General features: G+C 37.0%; 1 protein-coding gene across 1 annotated transcript in view; it reads left to right on the forward strand.

Annotated features, from left to right (window-relative positions):
* Positions 1-23,194, forward strand: part of NEB (nebulin) — a 198,051-nt gene that overhangs the window by 91,630 nt on the left and 83,227 nt on the right. The window contains exons 66-85 of the mRNA XM_080669929.1: positions 1,216-1,419; positions 1,734-1,838; positions 3,296-3,403; positions 4,843-5,154; positions 5,733-5,936; positions 6,983-7,087; positions 8,142-8,249; positions 9,342-9,653; positions 10,600-10,803; positions 11,243-11,347; positions 12,251-12,358; positions 14,187-14,498; positions 15,957-16,160; positions 17,150-17,254; positions 17,398-17,505; positions 17,902-18,213; positions 18,379-18,582; positions 19,391-19,495; positions 20,412-20,519; positions 22,135-22,446. Coding sequence (XP_080526055.1) covers positions 1,216-1,419; positions 1,734-1,838; positions 3,296-3,403; positions 4,843-5,154; positions 5,733-5,936; positions 6,983-7,087; positions 8,142-8,249; positions 9,342-9,653; positions 10,600-10,803; positions 11,243-11,347; positions 12,251-12,358; positions 14,187-14,498; positions 15,957-16,160; positions 17,150-17,254; positions 17,398-17,505; positions 17,902-18,213; positions 18,379-18,582; positions 19,391-19,495; positions 20,412-20,519; positions 22,135-22,446 — 3,645 coding nt within the window. The remainder of the gene's footprint in view (positions 1-1,215; positions 1,420-1,733; positions 1,839-3,295; positions 3,404-4,842; positions 5,155-5,732; positions 5,937-6,982; positions 7,088-8,141; positions 8,250-9,341; positions 9,654-10,599; positions 10,804-11,242; positions 11,348-12,250; positions 12,359-14,186; positions 14,499-15,956; positions 16,161-17,149; positions 17,255-17,397; positions 17,506-17,901; positions 18,214-18,378; positions 18,583-19,390; positions 19,496-20,411; positions 20,520-22,134; positions 22,447-23,194) is intronic.

Here is a 23,194-nt window from a genome sequence, read left to right on the forward strand (position 1 = left end):
CAAAGGTCCAATCCTTTTGTTGTGATATAGTTATAAATATGTTATGGGTACACACAATTTTTTAAATAAATATTTTTATTTTTTATTTATTTTTTCAATTACAGTTTACATTAATATTATTTTGTATTGGTTTCTGGTGTACAACCTAGTGATTAAGCAATCATATATTTTACAGTCTTTCCCCGATATTTCCAGTACCCACCTGGCACCGTACATAGTTATTACAATATTATTGAGTATCTTCCCTGTGTTGTAATTTATATCCCTGTGACTATTTTGTAGCTACCAATCTGTACTTCTCACTCTCTTCACCTTTTTCACCCAGTCCTCAGCCCTTCCTCCCCTGTGGCAACCATCAGTCTATTCTCTGTATCTATGAGTTCATTGCTCTTTACAAAAGTCTTTAGCAGGGAAAAAATGATTTAAAGTAAAGTGAGAAATAAAAATATGAAAAGATGATTCTGGAAAGAAGTTAATGCTTCCCTTCCTGAGAACTTGGTAGGGACTAGACTGGGCCCTGGACCAATGAAATGGTCCCTTATTGCCCTGAGTCTTGGATAGTGTAACAACTGTCCAACTTCTGCCCTGGGCTTCAGGGATTCTAAATCATCATTATAGTTTAACTTCTCTCTCTTTTTTTAAAAGAGCATTACAGATATTTTGAAATATGAGAAAAAGTACACAGAAGGCAATAATAATCCAGCATAATCCAACCATTGAAAAAGCCCATTCCTGCTGTTATAATTTATCCAGACAATGTATCTACATAATTTATGTGCTATTATTTCACTTAATATTGCATTACTGACATTTCAACAAGTCATCAATATTCTTAAAATATGGCTTTTAGTAGGTGCAGACTATTTGATTTGATGAGGACTAACATTTATTTACTCTGGTTGGCACTCTTTTCCTGTGTACATGGACATTGCAACATTGCAACAGCATTCACCGAATTGACTTACAGAAGATATTAGTTTGGATCACTTCTCTCCTACCAACTTGAAATATTTGACCACTTTTTTTAGGGATAGGAGACAGTTTTGGGGGTCATTTTTGAACATAGTTCCTTTTTTTGTCTGCCTAATACAGTGAGCTTGTTTTCTATGAAAAACAATAACAACTAGAATGGCACTTTATTACTGAATCCATTTGCATCTTTACCCTAAATCTATTGGTCTTAGTGAAGAATTTCTGCCTTTTTCCTCTTCCCAGAATATGTACAAGTCAGATCTCCAGTGGATGAGAGGTGTTGGCTGGGTCCCCATCGGGTCTCTGGATGTGGTCAAGTGCAAGAGAGCTGCAGAGATCCTGAGTGACAACATCTACCGCCAGCCTCCAGACAAGCAGAAATTCACCAGCGTCACTGACTCCCTGGAGCAGGTGCTGGCAAAGAACAACGCCATCACCATGAACAAGGTGAGCCCCAGCTGCCAAGCTTCTTCAGGATGCAAAAGATGTTATTATACTTTAATGACTAGTGGAGTTGTATTATCCATGAAAGTGTGGGGTCACATTTACCTCCTAAATTGCATACTTAAAAGCCTCTAAATGATTTCTGTTATTCCCATTTTACACCTTGATAATCAGCATTAAGATTCAAACCTCCAATTGAATATCTTACATTCGAGTCCAATTTATTTTTCTTAATTAGATCAGTAATAACCCTGTTGTAAGTTGACAATTTGTAATTCTTGTTTCAAATGGTTTTCCATCAATATCTTCTTTGATAGCGTTTATATACAGAGGCCTGGGACAAAGACAAGACTCAAATTCATATAATGCCTGACACCCCGGAGATCATGTTGGCAAAGCAGAACCAACTCAACTACAGTGAGGTAGGAGCGAAGTTCTGTGGTGCGACACTTATTTTGTTGCTGCACTTACTTTTATGGAGGTGCTCAGCTATTATGGTACATGCGGCTCCGTGATATGAACACTCAGCCCATCCGACCTTTCAGATCTGGGTTGCTATAGGACTCCACAGGCAAACTGAAGTCACATTACCTTTTCAGCGTATGGCCACTGCTAGTGTGAGTTAGTGGGACTTAGTAGTATGTTTGGCATTGCTAGAGGTAGGATAGCCAGATAAAACACCGGCTCAATATTTATTCTAAAATATTATTTGTTGCTTATCTGAAATTCAAGTTCAACTGGTCATGCTATCTTTTTATTTGCTAAATCTGGCAATGTGTTAAGGGGGCTCTGCTAATATGCACCTCTTCCCCACCTGGATCCTTAGTAAAATTGAGAAGGAAAACTAAAGAGTAGACATGAAACTAAAATCTCACTTTTGTTACTACTAAAGTTAGACTCAAGGACATATTTGTAGGAGAGGCAGTCTTCTCACTGAACCAAAGAATTGGGTTCCTCATCCAGGCACAGGCCACCCTGTAGCAGGACAATCAGCTCCACCCCACTCAGGGTGAGGTCCCGCTTAGAGCCCACAGACATGGAGGAGGGCACTGAGCTTGTTCCTAGAGGGAACAGCTTAGGGCTGAGCTGGGCATACCCAGTTATCCCAGCCCTACAGTCAGATAAATCAGTAAATCACTATACCTCTCCAGGGGCAGAGAGTAAGGGCACCCGGGAAAGGAATAAGGCCAGAGATAAAATAATTGAGCTCCTTTTGTAGAAAGAGAGCCTCAGGCATGAAAAGCAGTATTCTCCATTAACAACACTGATTTTTTATTAAAATGCAATGTCATAGGTACATGTGTTACTAACATGATACAGCTAAAATTTAGAATCAAAATTGTGAAGATGGTTAAGTTATCTACTTTTTAAATTGTACTTCAATTTTTTTCTCAGTTTTTTCTAAAAATGATAAAATATTACATGATTGTCAAAAAATGTTAAGTAATAAAGAAATGAGTAAAAGTATATAAGTATATATATATTATAAACAAATAAACATATTCTGTAATTTCTTTTTCATTTCAAAATATGTATAGATTGATGTTTTATCCATCAATCTATATACTAGATTATATTATTCTGTTGATATGCATAATATATCATATAAATCTACATATTATATATTAATCTATTATGTATCATAGTAGATTAATAATAGATTAATATATCAATGTTATTACCCATTGATATATCTCATTTGTTTCTAATGCTATTTAGGTTTTTTTTGGTAAGATATGATTTATTTACTTTCAATATTGCTAGGACTTTAAATTTTTTCCAGAATCTATCCTTTTTAAAATGGTATGGTATGTCACTTGAAAATCTCCAAATGGTTGCTCTCAGGCCTCTTGCTTTAACCTTGACTTTCTTTCTGTAGACTCTGTATAAACTCGCCAATGAAGAAGCAAAGAAGAAAGGCTACGACTTGCGAAGCGATGCCATCCCAATTGTGGCAGCCAAGGCCTCCAGAGACATTGTCAGCGATGTGAGTAACAACACTCCATGTACATGGCTGGATGGGACAGGGGGTCATCACGGTCATCATTCCAACAGGGAGCTGCATCTGGGTGCCAATTAAGTACATTTATTGTGATTTAAATGAAAGAAATGGTTTTCATTAGAAAAAGCTTTTTTATATTTTTAACTCCAAAAGACTTTAATATTCAGGCCCCATAGAGAAGGGCATCCTAAACTTCAGTATAAAATTAAATTTGAATATACAATTGTTCATGTCTACAATTATGAGGCATTCATCTCCATATTTTGAGCACAGAACTCACAGAGAAATAAGAAAATGCCAGAAAAGTTTTTAAAAAGTTACGTGGTTTACATGTATTGGTTCAACATCAGAAAGAGACCTGGTTACAGCTAGGTCTAGGGAAACCTGCTCTGTATTTTTGCCAACTCTTCCTCTGAAAAATTATCTTAAGTGCCTCCTTTGAGGTCCTTTTCATCAAAAACAGAAAAGCAACGGCAAACAACCAAAAACCAACAAAAGGGTGAGCCTGATTTCTCTTTCCACTGTCTCTAAAGGAAGTTGGTCCTTTGGAGGAGAACTCAGACTTCCATAAATATACATTAGGATTTGCGACATGTTGTTACCTGAAGTGGAGAGAAAATATCCAGAGTCAGCACTTCCCACCACCTCCAACAATATGCTTTCTTGTAGTTATAGAATCTGATTTCTTACTTGAGGAATCCCAATAAACCTCAGCCAAATTTGATGTCTGACAGAGCCGGACACACTGGGTGGAAAACCCAAGCCAGTCCATTTCAAGGAGTCAAATAAAAGTCAGCAGAGCCGGGTTTTGGGAGGGGTAACAGGTGATTTGGAGGGTGAAATGGTACCTGTGTACTCAGGAGTAGCATTCTCAAAATCATATGTAAAATTTCTGGTTTCACTGGCCCAAGATGAAGAAAAGGCAGCATATAATTCTGACTGATTTTTCCTAAAAGTTTTGCTTCTTTTGTTTTAGGGACTTAATGTCTGCAAACTATAAAACTATGTAGTTTGGCATAGCTTCTCGCAGAGGTCCTCAAACTACGGCCCGCGGGCCACATGCGGCCCGCCGAGGACATTTATCCAGCCCGCCGGGTGCCGCTGCCTGTCCTGCTTAGCAGCCGACTCGTCCCAGGCCCGCAGTGCGCATAGGAATTTGTTCATAGTTTTTTTTTTTTTTAAACTATAGTCTGGCCCTCCAACGGTCTGAGGGACAGTGAACTGGCCCCATGTTTAAAAAGTCTGAGGACCCCTGGGAGTATTGTGAAGTCTAATCAGAGTTTAGGATGAGGAAATAAGTTGATATTCAGATGATTCCATTTCCCTGAAAGAATTACCAATTTTGAAATAATAAACTTTTAAATTAATGAAACTTTTAGCCCTTTCTATTTATTTTATTTTTAAAATCACTGCTTTTATTTCAGTACAAATACAAAGATGGTTACCGCAAGCAGCTTGGCCACCACATTGGAGCTCGGAACATCAAGGACGACCCCAAGATGATGTGGTCCATGCATGTGGCCAAGATCCAGAGTGACAGGGAGTACAAGAAGGACTTTGAGAAGTCGAAGACCAGGTACAGCAGCCCTGTGGACATGCTGGGAGTGGTGCTGGCCAAGAAATGCCAGACCTTAGTCAGTGACATTGACTACAAGAACTACCTGCACCAGTGGACGTGCCTGCCCGACCAGAACGATGTCATCCATGCTCGGCAGGCCTATGAAATCCAGAGCGACGTGAGTACTGACACCCATTAAATACCAATGGTGACCAACCTCAGGATAGTGATACAGTGATATTCAGCCATCTTGCTGTAAGAATTTTTAAAACATGCAATACCTGACTATTTTGTCAAGGGCACTGACCTTTTTTTTCTTCGATTGTTGAATTAAAATATGACAACAGCCAACACAACAATAGCCGTCTGGTGTGAATGAGTCAAAATTATACCTTTTTTTTCGGATCAGCAAAAAATGTAACTTATTTTTCCATGTGCCATAGGATTTTAGTAATTAGTTTATGTGTGCCATGAGATTTAAAAGGTTGAAAATAACTGTAGTTAATACATAGATAGTGATCTAGGATTAGATAAAGCTCTCAGAAAGAATAATGCTTTTCCTCTCACCCCTCATTCATTGTGCCTTTTCTTTTAAAGAGATCATAATACATGAAGCTCTATCCAATTGGCCTTTATATTTTAAAAGACATAGACATGGAGTCTGGCTATCCAAGGTTTCCAGTCTTTTTCTTTTATTTTCTAAATCAAGTGTCATAACAGCTTGAGTAATACTTGCCTTTGTGTTTATCTCACCAGAACATGTATAAATCAGATCTCCAGTGGATGAGAGGCATTGGCTGGGTCCCCATTGGGTCTCTGGATGTGGTCAAGTGCAAGAGAGCTGCAGAGATCCTGAGTGACAACATCTACCGCCAGCCTCCAGACAAGCAGAAATTCACCAGCGTCACTGACTCCCTGGAGCAGGTGCTGGCAAAGAACAACGCCATCACCATGAACAAGGTGAGCCCCCAATTTGGGGGAAAGTAAAACAGGGCTATATGCTCTTGGATATTGATAATTAATTCATCTTTTTTTTTGTCTTATTCCATTGCCATCTATGTGTAGTGATTTGGTTGAGTTCTCTATTCAATTACATTAGGATTTCAAAAATATATTTGGGAATTTCTGCTTTGAGGTCTTTGGTGAAATAGCCAGAATTAAGAATAGGACAGCTGTTTGGTGTGCAAACTGTTTGAAGTCTATGAGAGTTATACATGGTTTTGTATGAAGGTTTCTTTCTTGTTGGGTACTCGTCTAGGTAAATATAGAACAAACAAGTCAAATGCACATCTCCATAACATTTATAAAATAAGAAATCTGGAGATGGCTAATCCAGGTACATTTGCAGTTAATAAACAAACAAACAACAAAACTATGAGAAGGATTTGTTTATATAGCCACAGTGCATATGGATGTGCATATATGCTTGGAAATATTTGCTTTTCATTTAATTGGAATGGAGGTGATCTTGAAATGAAACACACATGTTTACTGGTCATATCTTAGTCTACATTTATATTTAGTGATAATATACACTGAGTGGCCAGATTATTATGATCTCTGAAAGCACAATAATCTGTCCACTCAGTGTATATCCTATATAATAAAAGGCTAATATGCAAATTGTCCCCTCGATCAGGAGTTCGACCAGCAGGCAGGCCGGCCAACCACCCATGTCCCCGCCCCCTGGCCAGGCTGGCCGGACCCCACCCATGCACGAATTCATGCACCGGGCCTCTAATACACACACACACACACACACACACACACACACACACACACACACACTGAGTGGCCAGATTATTATGCATTCAGAGATCATAATAATCTGGCCACTCAGTGTATATCTTGTAATATCAAAGCGACTGAACAGTATGGTATACTAAAGCACACAGCACAGATAGTGAGGATGCTGGCTTTCAACTTTGTCATGATCTCTAAATTGCAAACTCCTGTTTACAGCAAGCATTGTGTTTCTAATTCATTAACCTTTTTATCTTTCACAGCGCTTGTACACAGAAGCCTGGGACAAAGACAAGACCCAAATCCATATCATGCCTGATACACCTGAAATTACGTTGGCAAGACAAAATAAAATAAATTATAGTGAGGTAAGACTATTTACTTTATTTCCTTGATCTGACCACATTGATCTTTGCTGGTGTAGTAAGAAGGTCAGAATTATGGGTTTAATTCTCATGTGGTCCAAATAATTTTATTTTTATACCCATTACTCTACCCTGAATATATGTATTACTGAATTCAAAAAATAGATAGAGAAATTGATAAATACAAAAATTTCTCCAGAAAGGGGGGAAAAGCTCTCAAAGTCAACTATTAATGATTGAAACAAATTGTAATTTTAATTAAAAATATTTATTACTCTTATCAGATTAGTACTTACTACAAATTTGTTCTGTGAATTTTTCCTCAGTTACTTATCTGTCAAACAAGATAAAAATGTCTATCTTGAAGAATTTCTGTGATGACTAAATAAGGTCATATATATAATATGCCCAGTGTGGAGCCTGGTACAAAATAGTTGCTTAGTAACTTTAATTTTTTTCCCTTCACACTCAAGTCACCATGAAAATTAAATTTTTAACATGCTCAAAATAACTTGAGGTTTATTTGTTTATTTACAAGAACTGAAAGAGAATTCTTAGCTTTATCCATTTTGGAATTGTCCGAAGACAGTAAAATACATTTTTTATGCATTATCTCTAGCTAAATTTGTCATCATATATCTTTGCAGAGAAATACTGTTGCAGAAACAGCTTCTTGCTCAGTTGTTCTTGACAAAGAACAATTATCTGGTTTATTCAGGAAAAATCGTGATTTTGTATGTGTGTGTATGTACGTGCATGTGTCTTCATTTTTAACAAAAGAGGAGGAAGGCAGACTTTTCTTCAGTTTGAGAACATTGGAAAATCTAAGTACTCATTTTCAAGATTTGGCCATATTCATTGTTTTACCCATATTGATTACTTTTTGCCTAATACAATGTATCTATAAAGAAGAGGCATGCTTATATCTTTTTAAAATATATTTAAAGCAGAATATACTAGTGCAGTTCTGCATCCTAAGGTAGTCTTCCTTTAGCAAAAATACATTTTTAGAGTGAAAGCAAGTGCTGTACCTAAAAGGTATTACTTCTGTTCTCAGAGCCTCTATCGCCAGGCCATGGAAGAAGCCAAGAAAGAAGGCTATGACTTGAGAAGTGACGCCATTTCTATTGTGGCTGCCAAGGCCTCCAGGGACATCGCCAGTGATGTAAGAGCTGATGAAGGCCCTATCTTTGTTACCAACAAGCCAGTCCCTACATGGGGCATCACCGTATAGGAACACAGCTAGAAGTCTCTTCAGTCATCATCCATCTTAGCCACCTTTATTGTGTAGGCAAATACATGGAGGCTTTGAAACTGTAGGTAACCTGCCCAAGGTCACAAGCATCACAGGACAAAGCCTGGCGTGGAATGTGGTTCCTTTGATTCTTGTCACTTGGGCTTTGCTTAATAAAACTGAGTGCTTTGATTAGTTAGATGGACATGTATTGAGTTACTGCTAAAGCCCCCTGAGCTCTCCTCTGGATGACCCAAGGCAAAAACTCCAGGAAAGAAGTAAGGTTAACTGAGTTCTGCCCATGACTTGAAGAAGGACATAGAATAGCAAGAAAGCTATAAGTTTTCCTGCTGAGGGGTCCACAAAATCAATATTCCTTTACCCTAAAAATAAAAATATCAGATTCATTGACAACCTAGACATTAATCCAAGAGTAACAATATTGTCCATTTTTGCAGGTTTTTCATTTTTTAGCATGATAAAGCAACACATAACACCATTATCCAGTGTACAGTTCAGTAGTGTTAAGTATGTTCTCACTTATTCATCTTATAAAACTGAAACTCTATACCCATCAAACAACAAAAATTGCCTGGTTTTAAACTACACCCCGCCCCCCCGATTATTTGTGCAGAGGAAATTTCTCAGCATGCATTAGGAAAATAAAATTAAGGAACCATGTAAACACATCTCGGATGTACCCACCCACATGACCGACTTCTGAGACACTGTCACTCTAATTGAGCTCAGCCTTTCAATGTTCACTTTTAATCACTTTTTGCCAACAAATAATTTTTAGCACAATGTAAAGGAGTCATTGGAGAGTTATACTGTGGGAGTATGAGAGTAAGCACCCCAGCCTCTTCCTTGGGAGTCAGCATGCTCCCAATGTGTAGCATTACAGCAGCACATGATGAAACACCCCTAGTGTCTTAAGGGTTTCCCAGAAAAGCATCACCACAGCAAGAACAACAGGGAAGAGCTCGTCAAACTTCCTCCTCTGTTACTGGTTCTCTCTTTCAGTACAAATACAAAGAAGCTTATCGTAAGCAACTGGGTCACCACATTGGTGCCCGAGCAATCCATGATGACCCCAAGATGATGTGGTCCCTTCACATTGCCAAAGTGCTGAGTGCCCGCGAGTACAAGAAAGAATTTGAGAAATACAAGACCAGATACAGCAGCCCGGTGGACATGCTTGGCATCGTTTTGGCCAAGAAATGTCAGACCTTGGTCAGTGATGTGGACTATAAACATCTCCTTCATGAGTGGACGTGCCTGCCTGACCAGAATGACGTCATCCACGCTCGGAAAGCTTATGACCTCCAGAGCGATGTGAGTATTCCTGATGCTGGTTCTGCATGAACATAAAGCAGATCTGAAGCATGTCCATGGGTTCTGACTAGTACCAATGAACTGGAATTTGTTTGGATATTTTTAAATAGTATACAATTGAATGTTCCAAAACAGTTTCCCTTTGGTAGCACTACAAATTATTCCACAATTTTTCTTCCCCAAAAGTTATAGGTAAAAGAGGAAATAAAGTATATATTATCAATTTTATACAGGTATATTTCTTCCTGGTAATTTAGGCTTCCTTTGTCTGAGTTAGATGAAACTTAATCCTCAAAAAATATATAGCTACACTTTTTTTATTTTTTGCAGAAGTGGTAGAAATGTATGTATATGTCAATGGAGGGTAGTGTGGAGAGAGTTAGGAAACAAAAGTATATATCACTAAGTTATTTTTAAAAACATTTATATTTTATACCTACTGACAGGAAAATTCTAAGGCATTCTTATCTTTTTCATGATGTTTTGTTGAGTTATACACTTGAAGCCTGTATGGTTTTGTGAACCAATGCCACCCCAATAAATTCAATAAAAAATAAAATAAAGTTGGTTCTTAAGAAAACAATAATCTAATTTTATTAACAATTAGCTTGTTCTATTGAGAGTAAAATAAAAGGAGTAATTTGGGAAATATCTAATATACTATCTTGTGTAAAAAAAATTGTAATACACTCAAGGACATGACTGTGTCTTTTATTATATATAAAAAAAAATCTTTCCTAGTTCTTGGTATAATACTCTATACAAAAAGATACTTAGGAAAAAAATATACTCTGGATTCAATAATGTTTATGAATGAGTGATTGACTGTGCTGGGAGCCTTATCTGTTCATCAGTACTTTGTATTTTCTCTAGTATGAGCCATTTTGTGACTGTGAATCTGAAACATTAATTAATGAATGTGGTTTTTTAATCTGTTGATTTGCAGAATTTGTATAAGTCAGACCTTGAATGGATGAAAGGCATTGGCTGGGTTCCAATTGGCTCCTTGGAAGTTGTTAAAGCCAAGAGGGCCACAGAGATACTGAGTGATAATATCTACCGTCAGCGTCCAGATACACTGAAATTTACCAGCATAACTGACACCCCGGAGCAGGTGCTGGCAAAGAGCAATGCTATAAACATGAATAAGGTAAGTCTTCACTCCTTCCTGTTAGATACCAAAATTCACCTTAGAACAAGTTAAAAATGCTAACATATTACTACATTTTAAAAATTCCCATAGGGTTTATGATACTTTTAAAAATTACTTCTTCATTATAATATCATAGTTACTTATATTAAACTTATGTTAAAAATGCAATGTGCTATAATTATTTTATAACTACAGATTAAATGCTGCAATCCAATTATACTTTCATAAATTTTTTTTAAAGAAACAAAAAAACTGAGTGAACAAAATAGTGAGATAAATACTCTTAGAAATACTAATTTATCTACATAAAAGATAGAACTATATGCAACTTTAATAATTTTATTTCTATTTTGTATAGAGGAGAGATGACTGGCACATAATCAAAGAAGTATCTGTGAACTCCAAAATAATTTTTCTCATCTTTTTTTTTCCATAGCGCTTATATACTGAAGCCTGGGACAATGATAAGAAAACAATCCATGTCATGCCTGACACTCCAGAAATCATGCTAGCCAAGCTTAACAGAATAAACTATAGTGATGTGAGTAAACTATTGCTTTTATCATGAACAGAAAGGCAAAAATGAACTGTTGTAACTGTCTTCTTAATGAACTATTTTGACTAATATATTATACATACTCCAAACTAACATTGCCAGTAAGAGATAGTTCTCCCTTGATTCAATTTTGGACTATATGTTAGATCTACAAAGTAGGCCAATCCTTTAGTAACAGAATATCAGGGAATGGAATGCTTATGGAGGAATATTCCAATAGGAATTTTACTCCTCAAGCCTTCCCCTATATGACAATGTGGGTATCAAGTCATTATTTGGTTCAACAACTATTTATCAGGCAGGCACTGGCTTAGAACTCACTTGCTAATGATTGTTTTTGCTGCTTTATTAATGTTCTGGTTACCATTTAATGTTATTTGAAAGCATTTTTCTAGGTGTTTCATTCAGGAACAACATTTTCATCAGGCCAATGATTCTGAAACTCTACAAATAGATCACAGTCTGTAATGATAATCCACAACAAAATGAGGAAGAAAAAGGACAAGGCATTGAGTTTTTTATGAGTCCAAATATATTTAGTTTTAAAATACTTTCCTTATTCTTGCTCCTTTTTTAATATTAAAATAGCCTTTCTTTTATTTTATGATAGTGATAGTAAATGGGTTTTTTAGCATGTATTTGTTTGACAAGACAAAATTTTGGCAACCCCAAATTTTTGAAATTTGCCAATCAATAAAATTCCAAAGTTTAGAACATGTGCCTTAAAATCTTTAAGTGCCTATGAAACCAAATTTTGTACAAACCCACCCTAATACTTCACTTTGTGAATTTGTTTCTGTAGTTTAAATGAGGATGAAGAAAGTTTAATAATTAACAGTTTTCTTTTTTATGAAAGGAGGAGAGATTTAATGACTCTCTTTTCTGCAGAAACTCTATAAACTTGCTTTAGAAGAGTCCAAGAAGGAAGGCTATGACTTGCGTGTGGATGCCATTCCAATCCAAGCAGCCAAGGCTTCAAGAGATATTGCCAGTGAGGTAAGTTAATGTTTTTATTTATTTTTTTAATTTTATTTTATTGTTTAAAGTATTACATATAGTAATACATATATCTCCTTTTTTTCCCCATTGACCTTCCCCCAGCCTCCCTTACCCCCTGTCACATGCCCTCATCCCCACCCCCACAGTGTCTTGTGTCCATTGGTTGTGCTTATATGCATGCATACAAGTCCTTTGGTTGATCTCTTTCCCCCTCTCCCCAACACTCCCCAGCCTTCCTGCTGTAATTTGACAGTCTGTTCAGTGCTTTACTGCCTCTGTATCTGTCTTTCTATTCATCAGGTTATAATGTTCTTTATTTTCCATAAATGAGTGAGATCATGTGGTATTTTTCTTTCATTGCCTGGCTTATTTCTCTTAGCATAATGCTCTCCAGTTCCATCCATGCTGCTGCAAATGGTAGGAATTCCTTCTTTTTTATAGCAGTGTAGTATTCCATTGTGTAGATATAGAAAACTATGGTACAAGTTGATGTTTTTAGAAGAGGCATTTTTTATTCAAAAGCGTTCATAAATGGAAGCTTTTGTGGTTTTTCTTGACAGAATTTTTGTTGTCCATACATGTCTCAGTTTCATTTAGTGATTTCCCAATGTACAAAGATGCAAAGAAAAACAAAGAAAAGCACAAGTTACTATGTCCATTATACCTATTAATCAATTAAAGAGAGAGATATTTTCTTAAAAAATAAATATTTTATGCACACTAAAAATGAGTTCATATTTTTGAGTGTCAGAAATTGAGCAGCAGTTGACCCAGATATTTGTTAGAAAAAAAATGGATAGCACATGCAAATCAACCAATATAAATGTGAACACTTTTCTACCTCTTCTATCCATTTATTCTGGCATTAAAGAAGACTTGATGGTGGATATTTAGAGTTTTAATTCATACAATTTAACTTTCAGTGAAGTTTTCCCACCCAGAGGCCCCTAACTGGTTACAAGAACAAATTGAGAAGTAAGCAAAGCTTTTTCTCAGTACCCACTTATCTCTTCTCTCTGGTTCTTCCTTTCTCGTGAGAAACATCTCGGGAGGATGTCCAGTGCCCTCATTATGTTCCAGGGCTGCTTAGAACCCAAATCCAGATTTTCCTTCTTCCGGAAGGATCCCATGCTTTAGATTTATGCTTCATTCCTTCAATTATTTAAACTTTTTCTGGCTATTAAACTGAAGAAGCCCATTCTATGATCATCTTATGGCAAAATGAGCCATAAGGTGTTATTCTTGAATTTTAAAAGTAGGTAGAGTGTTGACCCAAGGCATGACTTTCTCACAGTGAAAGTTCAATGACATTAATAGGCTAATAAGGGAGGCATTTTCTGGTGAAACTATCTAAATGTGGCCCATATACTCAATCAAAGAATTCACCATAAATTCTAATTACAAGGAAGATATTCTAACATATTCTAAGCATCAAAGCATTTTTTTAGAAAAAAAATAGCCACATCTTTAAATTAAGTAGATGCTTTTTTTAGATTATACAAGATGTTTTACCTTTACTTGTTAAGCAATCCAATGTAAACTAAGTAGTATTGTTTAAGAGAAAGGGAAAAATATTAGGAACCAGAAGCTACTCCATTCTAATCTGAACTCTGCCTCCCACTTATGATGTGACCTTGAATAAATTAATCCCTTTAAGTTTTAGGTTTCTATTTTATAAAATGGGCTTGATAATATTTACCTTTCTCTCTCACACTAATGGTAGCAAAGATCAAAATAAATACAGGAATTTGTGTATGAAATTATGAAATGTGATATAAATGAGATGTTCTTATCATTAGACTCATATCCCTTTTCATTTTTTCAGTACAAGTACAAGGAAGGCTATCGTAAACAGCTCGGCCACCACATTGGAGCCCGGAACATCAAAGATGACCCCAAGATGATGTGGTCCATGCATGTGGCCAAGATCCAGAGTGACAGGGAGTACAAGAAGGACTTTGAGAAGTCGAAGACCAAGTTCAGCAGCCCCGTGGACATGCTGGGGGTGGTGCTGGCCAAGAAGTGCCAGATCCTTGTAAGCGACATAGACTACAAGCATCCCCTGCATGAGTGGACCTGTCTGCCCGACCAGAATGATGTCATTCAGGCTCGGAAGGCCTATGACCTTCAGAGTGATGTGAGTAGGTCTACTATTATTCAGAATGTGTTTTAAAAGCTTAAAAAAGAGGTCTAACTTCTTGTGTGCCATGGAATTTGTTGGCAATCTGGTGAGACCTATGGACAACTTCTCAGGACAGTGTCATAAAATGTATAAATTTAAAATATATATACATACATATGTGTTTACATGTATATGTATGCATATATATATGGATTTTTATTAACACATTAAATGAAAATATCTAGCAGTGAGTGTAGTAACTAGCTTAATTTCAAAGAAGTGATGAGCATAAATATTTCAAGATGTCTGCACAACTGTAATTGGAAATGAAAATATTTGTAATTTCTATTGCCAACCAAATCCCATGTAGTGTCAATACTACTATGATCTCTCAACTAAACTCATAATTGAAAGAAATGCTACATTTCCATTAGAGGGTAATGAAAATAAATATATATATATATATATATTTTTCTATCTAAGTTCATTGATATTCTAGTTTAACTCAACCTAATTTTCCAAATGAATTGATTGCATTACCTTTTTCTGACTAATTAATTTACAGGAAATATCTATTATAACTTGTAAAAGAAAGTTTAGGAATGAATTATACATTGAGATAATTTATCCAAGAAGCTGAAAACAGCAGTTTCCTAGGAATATGTCAAGTACTTTTGTTGTCAGCTAGTAAATTGTCCTGAGCACTTAAATGCTACCTTATTGGTTTAGTAGCTCGTTGTTTTTTAAATCAGGCTCTCATAAGTAGTCACTTTCAAAAGAATGATAAAGTAGTGGCATTGTAAAAAGAGAGTTTCCCAAAAAATCCATAAAAATAAAAAGGATTGTAACCCTTAATAATGAGAAAAATTATCCTGCAAGCATTTATTTAAATTCAAAGAATAAAACTGAAAGATGAAATACCTTATTTTACTTGAATTATGACAGAAAAGAGGACTGAAAATAAGATAAATAAGAGTGAAAATATATGTACTCTTTGTCTTAGAAGCATGTATATAGAATTATATGAAAAAAGACACCCTTTTTGTTGTTCTCAGGAAGCACATTAATTCAACATGTGGTCATTCTTTCTTTAGATTATAGGACTGGCTGTGAAGGCCAATGTCCAATTAGATAAGAACAAACTGTGTTCTATTAGTCCCACCAAGGAGATATGGGCAATCAAATCAGAAAATAAGCTCTTTGTATCAGGAGGCAGACAGTAATTTCCTTAAAATGCATTTGTATCAATGAAATCACATATTATTATAGCGATTTCGGGGTCTTTAAAACAAGGTTACCTTCAGGAACAATGTTTTTAAGTAGCTCCTCTGTACACTGTGGTACAGAGGGTCTTCCCAGAAATTTACACAAGTAAGATTCAGAATTATACATCCTCTGTAGATGCTAAATCAGGGTCAGACACCAAGCTGTCTAGGTAACTTTTATAAATATTTGACTTTATTTCATTTTCAGGCTATTTACAAGGCTGATCTTGAGTGGCTGCGAGGCATTGGATGGGTACCCATTGGCTCCGTAGAGGTCGAAAAGGTGAAGAGAGCTGGAGAAATCCTGAGTGACAGGAAGTACCGTCTGCCTGCAGATAAGCTCAAATTCACATGCATTACAGATACCCCAGAAATTGTCCTGGCAAAGAGTAATGCCCTGACAATGAGCAAGGTTAGTCTTCGGCTCTTTCCAGTTACCTGAGTCATACCTCTCATGAATGTAGGTATGACTACATAAAGTGAGAAATATATAACATTTAGCCTTTTGTTCTAAAGTCTGGGAAACACCGTGTTTATAGAAGTATCAATGCATAACTCAAATTAGTTCTTGGTTTATTCTTCCTTGGGTTGTGGAAATCCATTTTAAAAAGTGAGCTGCTATTGTTGCGTTCAGTTTTATTACATAAGATAGATGATCAGTTCTTTTTTCCAGAGTTCTAGCAATCTGTTTATTGAGACTGGGCTAATTTTAGATGGAATTCAACTTATCTAAATTCTCCCTTACCTGCCTGGATATCTTCTGAACATTCAGGTGGTGATATTGAGTGTTTGCTCAGTGAAGAATGTGAAGTTGGCTCTCAGCGAACTGCAGAATTAGGGGTATTAAAGCTCCAGAAATTCTATTCTATACCACACCCATCAGCAGTAACCACAGTGATAACAGCAATAAAAAATATAAAATTTGTTGAGTGCCTACTATGACTGATGCACTTTATATGTTATTGTTAATCTTCAAAAAATACTCAATAAAAAGATATGATTACCTCCCTCCAAGAAATGAGGAATATGAGGCATTATATGCCTTTTTCAAGATCACATAGCTTGGACATAGTGGAGTGGGATTTAAACTTGGAATTGACTCTGAGGTCTAGGGATTTCTACTACATCACAGTTCTATAGCCAAGCTCCATCTACTATGAGTAAGCTTGAGTTTTACTGGATGAAAAGAATTAATAATTGAGATCATTATGTTGTTTCATATTAGCTGTGAAACGATCATATGACTGTTTAAATATTGCCATGTTTGACTCTTCTTACTACCCTTTTGCTTCCCTATTTAAATAACCTTAAATAGGCTATTTTACTTAAGTGAGTTAAATTTAATAATAACTGCAATGTACTGCCTTTTAAAAAATGGGTCTTACCTTATTTCCCTCATAGCACTTATATACAGAAGCTTGGGATGCTGACAAAACTTCCATCCATGTGATGCCAGACACCCCAGAAATCATGCTGGCCAAGAGCAATTCTGTCAATATCAGCCAAGTAAGAGATTTTCTGATTGTTGTTTAAACTTCTCTAGGAGTAATTAAAATACTTTTTCTATCTTACCACCTTCCTTTCTGGAATAGGCCTAGTAACTTCCGATAACCCTTTTATTTTTCCATTGTGTATTATCCTCCGCATAGAAACTTTACACCAAGGGGTGGGATGAATCAAAGATGAAGGACTATGACCTGAGAGCTGATGCTATTTCCATCAAAAGTGCCAAGGCCTCGAGGGACATTGCCAGTGACGTAAGTGCCCTCGATCTGACCCCCTTGGTCTCACATGGCTGAACAACCTTAGTGCAGCTGGCGGGCCCCACTTTGTAACTGCTCCCACATGTATTCCTCCAGGCTGCTTGCTGTGTTCTAAGACTTTTCCCTTTGTTGTCATAGAGAAGAAAAATACATTTTGGGATCACAGTTAGATTTGATGGAGGAAAGGGTTCCACCAATGAAGATATATGATTACACTACAGTTATTAGTGTAATGTTAGCATAAAATGTTAGTTTAAAATTATACAGAGATGCCAAAATATTTGCAAAGTAAAATTCTTACCCGTTTGCCATTGGATGTTCATGTTGTAATTGTCAGTGTGTATATGGTAATAGAAGTGGATTTCTAAACCTATATTTCTGACGTTTTAGTACAAATACAAAGAAGCATATGAAAAACAGAAAGGCCACCACGTTGGAGCCCAGAGCATTGAAGATGACCCCAAAATTATGTGTGCCATAAATGCAGGGAAGATTCAAAGTGAAAGAGAGTACAAGAAGGACTTTGAAAAATTCAAGACCAAGTACAGTACCCCAGTGGATATGTTAGGCATCTTGCTGGCCAAGAAATGTCAGACACTGGTCAGTGACATTGACTACCGGAATATCCTGCATCACTGGACATGCTTACCTGATCAAAATGACATTATCCAAGCAAAGAGGGCCTATGAGCTGCAGAGTGATGTACGTAACATGAACACTGGGAAAGGTGGAATGGGAGGATGTAGATTTACTAGTTGTCCAGTCATTTCCTCTGTGGACAGATCCATGGGTTGTGCACAATCCTAGGGGGTACCATTCACATTGTTTAATAACATGGGAACAAAATTTTGTTCTAATCCATTGTAGAGTGTGTATAAGGCAGACCTGGAGTGGATGCGTGGCATCGGCTGGATGCCAGAAGGCTCAGTAGAAATGACCAGGGTGAAAGGTGCTCAAGACCTGATGAATGAAAGACTCTATCGGACGCGACCAGAAGCCCTGAAATTCACTTGTATTACTGACACTCCAGAGGTTGTCCTGGCAAAAGCCAATTCTCTGCAAATTAGTGAGGTAAGAACCATCTTATCTCAGGCTTTCGTTGTGTGGGGCTTTGTTATCAAATGAGGCCAGCCACAGGGGCAGGTGGACTGCTCCTCTTCAAAGACTAGTGATGGGAGCACCTCTAAGAGTCTCTTGACTATTTCAGTGAGGGCGCATGCAAAGCAGAACTCTGACGCATGCCAACGTGCCTGTCCCCTGCCACACATTTGGAAGCACTAAAATTAGAAAAGTGTTACTTCATTGTGAGTCAGGAAAACAAATATTTAAGTTCTATAAAATACTAAACCCTGTGCAACAATGCTGCATATTAAACGGTATAAGATTGTATTCGTCAGGGTTCTCCTGAAAAGCAGAACCAATAGGGTGTGTAGGAGAGAGAGATTGCTTATAAGGAATTGGCTCTGTTGTGGAGCCGGCAAGTCCAACATCTGTAGGGTGGGCCAGCAGACTGGAGGCAGGAAGGAGCTGCAGTTCAAGCCCAAAGGCATCGATGGGCAGAGTTCCTTCTTGCTCAGGGGAGGTCAGACTTGTTTCTAGTAAGGCCTTTGGACAAAGCCCACCTACAATACGGAGGGTAGGAGGCTTTACCCAAAGTCTGCTGAGATGTTAATGTCATCTTAAAAATACCTTCACAGAATGTCTGGAATAATGTTTGACCAAATACCTGGGTACTGTGGCTTAGGCAAGTTGACACATAAAATTAACCACCACAACCATATATGAAAACATTTTTCCAGATTAAATGGTCACTTAGACTTTATGTTTCAGATCTCTATTATCTATGAAATATTGAAATAAATTTCCCTTCTCTCCACAGAAACTGTATCAAGAAGCCTGGAATAAAGACAAAACCAACATCAGCATTCCTTCCGATATGCCAGTCATGCTGCAGGCCCAAATCAATGCCTTGCAAATCAGCAATGTAAGTGGCATGGATATGAAGTGTCAATGCCTTTATGAGTCAATATCTGTCTGCTATGGAGTGTGTTATAATTGAAGAATTACCTATCTTAGAAATGTTTCAGCTTTTGGTACTCGACACTTTCTCTCTAGCTACCACTCCCAATGCAATATGAATGGAAATTCTCTTTTAAATGTTAGTTTAGATACATGGTTGAGTCCCTGGACTGCAACGTGTGGGATACCTGAATCTTATTGGTGTACTTCTTTCAACCTTGAAATCACTGTCGTATATCTAATGTTTACAGCTCAGTTTCATTGTATCTCATTTGAGAATAATGAAATCCCTGGTTAAATGCCTCTTGAGAGGTAACTGTCTCTATTATCTTTTTTTCTATTGCCTTTATCAGTTTTTGATTGATCCAGAACTTTCTTGTTTGACATTTAAATGCCATAAGAAAAGCCAAATGACAACGTTTCATTATATGCAAAGTGCAGGCTATGTATGATATATATGTCACATCGTTAGCAGAGACCTCTAAAAAGTCAAAAGACAACATTAGGAAGAAAATCTAATCAGGTTTCATATGTTGCCTTGTGAAGAAGGTTCACCATCGATTCTTAGTTTTCATCTGCTATGTAATTTCTTCAGATGTGGGCCATATTGTGATGAATGCAGATATTCAAATATTCATTTGGATTCAGATGTTTAGATTTAGGTGTTTAGCTGCTACACTTAGATGTTTACCTTTGAAAATGTAATCGGAAGTATCCTGAACTCCACAAAGTAAATAACCAATAACCAAGAGAAGAACTCAGAAGTGACAGGTTCTGTTCTTATGTTGCCATCATTGACATTATGCCTTATGACTCATATGACCACTTTGAATATATTCACTTATCTTCAATTCTTGTAAACCTGTTTTTTCCCTCAATAGAAACTCTACCAGAAAGACTGGAATGAGGCCAAGCAGAAAGGCTACGACATAAGAGCAGATGCCATTGAAATCAAGCATGCCAAAGCCTCCAGGGAAATCGCCAGTGAGGTATGGCTCCTTGCTTCCTTGTGCTTCTCCTCCTCCATGCAACAAACAGAGTATTTTTCAAGAATTTGGGTGTTTTTTAAAGATCTATACAAATGATCATGTTTTGTCTTACACTAAAGACTTTATTTTAAAAAACATTAAAGTGGGTCAAAAAACATTAAGGTAAGCATAAACGAGGTATATGTGTAAATAACTTCTAAGTTGTTTCTAAGAAGAAGAAAAATATGGTGAAGGGTCTGTGTGAAATTCTTGGGGAAAATTCAGGAACCGATACAATGTGATTTTACCCCCAAAATATTTATGACATTCTCAATAAATATAAATCACAGGTGAATGTGTCAAACAAGAAGACTTAGAAGGAAATCACATTTTATAAACAAGATTTAATCCTGGAGGCTTATGTATAATGCTCTTAGTAACCTTTTGAAGTTCATCTAACAGTACTTTTAAAACTTACTAATGGTCAAAACAATTATCCTATCAAGTTTGCCCCTCCGCCCCCCCCAGTTCCAAATCTTTAAGCCATCTTTGTTCCCTTTCTCCCCATTCTTCTCTATTTTTTATTTCATGTATCCAGCTGTTTCTATCTTCTTCCTCCTTTTTATCTCTAAAAACTATTCCTGAGCATAGCGTCTGCTTTATTCCCATTCTATCTCCCTTTTGTCTAAATTTGCCTATCGGATCTAAACATGGGAAAGAGAAGCTATCTAACTCTAGTCCTAAAACATTTAGGACAAGTGTGGACCACAAACTCTTATCCATGGGTCTTTTACTGTCATCTTCTGATTCAAACCAGCAATCTTGCTTTCCATTCCTGAAACATACTAGTACCTCTTGTCTGTCTCCTAAATCACACATGATTTTTTCCTACTTGAAGTACCTTCAGTACTCTTGGGGGGCCATCTGACCTAATGTTTCCACCTGCCAGGCAATTTTGGGGACAATGGTTTCCCTTACTGTGCCTCCCCCCGCCCCCCATTTGAAATATGTGATAATAATAGTACTGCCACATAAAGATGTTGTGAGGATTAAATGAACTTATAATTGCCACTGTCAACTATTTTTAACTAAAAAAAAAATCAACAATATCAGATAGATCAACCTAATACATTTGAAGCACTCATAATAGAATCTGGTTCAATAAATGTTAGCTATTATTATTTTTTATTACTCTTGTTCACCATACTATCCCTCCTGATTTACTCATGTCCTCTGTAAAGCCATCTAAACAGCCCTTTCTAATTTCTTTAAAGTGAACTGATGTACATAATGACTCCCAATGTCGAGCCAATTTACATTAAGAAAATATTCTCTGCCCTGGCCGGCTTGGCTCAGTGGAGAGAGCGTTGGCCTGCGGACTGAAAGGTCCCAGGTTCGATTCCGGTCAAGGGCATGTATCTTGGTTGCAGGCACATCCCTAGTGGGAGGTGTGCATGAGGCAGCTAATCGATGTTTCTCATCGATGTTTTTAACTCTCTATCCCTCTCCCTTCCTCTCTGTAAAAAATCAATAAAATATATTTTTTTAAAAAGGAAAATATTCTGAAACATGACATGAAAAGTTCTCTAACACATTATTTTCATATGTCTTTTTATCTCTTTTTTCACCACTTTAGTACAAATACAAAGAAGGTTACCGTAAGCAACTGGGCCACCACGTGGGTTTCCGCAGCCTACAAGATGACCCCAAATTGGTATGGTCTATCCATGCTGCCAAGATCCAGAGTGATCGAGAATATAGGAAAGCTTATGAGAAGTCTAAAGGAATTTACAATACACCCTTGGACATGATGTCAATTGTTCAAGCCAAGAAATGCCAGGTCCTGGTTAGCGACGTGGATTATCGCAATTATCTGCACCAGTGGACATGTCTGCCAGATCAGAATGATGTAATCCAGGCCAAGAAAGCCTACGAACTGCAGAGCGATGTGCGTATATTATCACCAGACCCTTGGGGAGATGTGTGCCTGTGTGTGGAATCACAGTGTATTCCCTGGGGACAGAATTTAACTGGTAATCTTCATAGAAAGAACCTAGCATAGTCTGTACATTTCATGTTAGTAGAGTTTTTCTGAGTATTTTTTAATCTTATAGAGGATTCCTTCTTATGCAACAAGGCCTTACCCATCAAGATGAAAATCACTCTGCTATTCTATGTAATTAGATATAAAATTTCAGTCCCAGTTGTTCTGATCCAGTACTTTTGTGATACATTATCAGATATCTAAGTTTCAGAAACAGTTTAATCATAAGAAAATTTTGCCTTTCAAGATTATCTGGTACATATAGGAAAATACATTTTTATATTATGTTTTCATATATAGAGAAAAATGTTTATAGGTATGTATTTTTTCTCATTATACATGCATCTAAGGACTTTATCCCCAGTGGTACATAAAAGGCAGATTTCAAGTGGTGAGCACAAAAACTCAGCTTTGCATTTTATGCCATTGCAGTCTGTCATTCCCCAAATGCCACTTGTCAGCCCTGCTCCATTTCCTGCAGGATAGATCCTGTGAGCTTCTCCCAGAGATGTGTGCCAGAGACATTACACCCAAATGTTAACATTTAATGCTGATCCTTGAGTTTCATGGGATTGTCCACCCAGCTGATTCTTGTGTGTGATTTGTTGGCATTGTGCTCTACTACAAATTTGACTCTTCCGCACTCTGGTCC

The sequence above is a fragment of the Plecotus auritus genome (genome assembly GCF_963455305.1).
Source record: "Plecotus auritus genome assembly, chromosome: 5".
Taxonomy (NCBI): Eukaryota; Metazoa; Chordata; class Mammalia; order Chiroptera; family Vespertilionidae; genus Plecotus; species Plecotus auritus.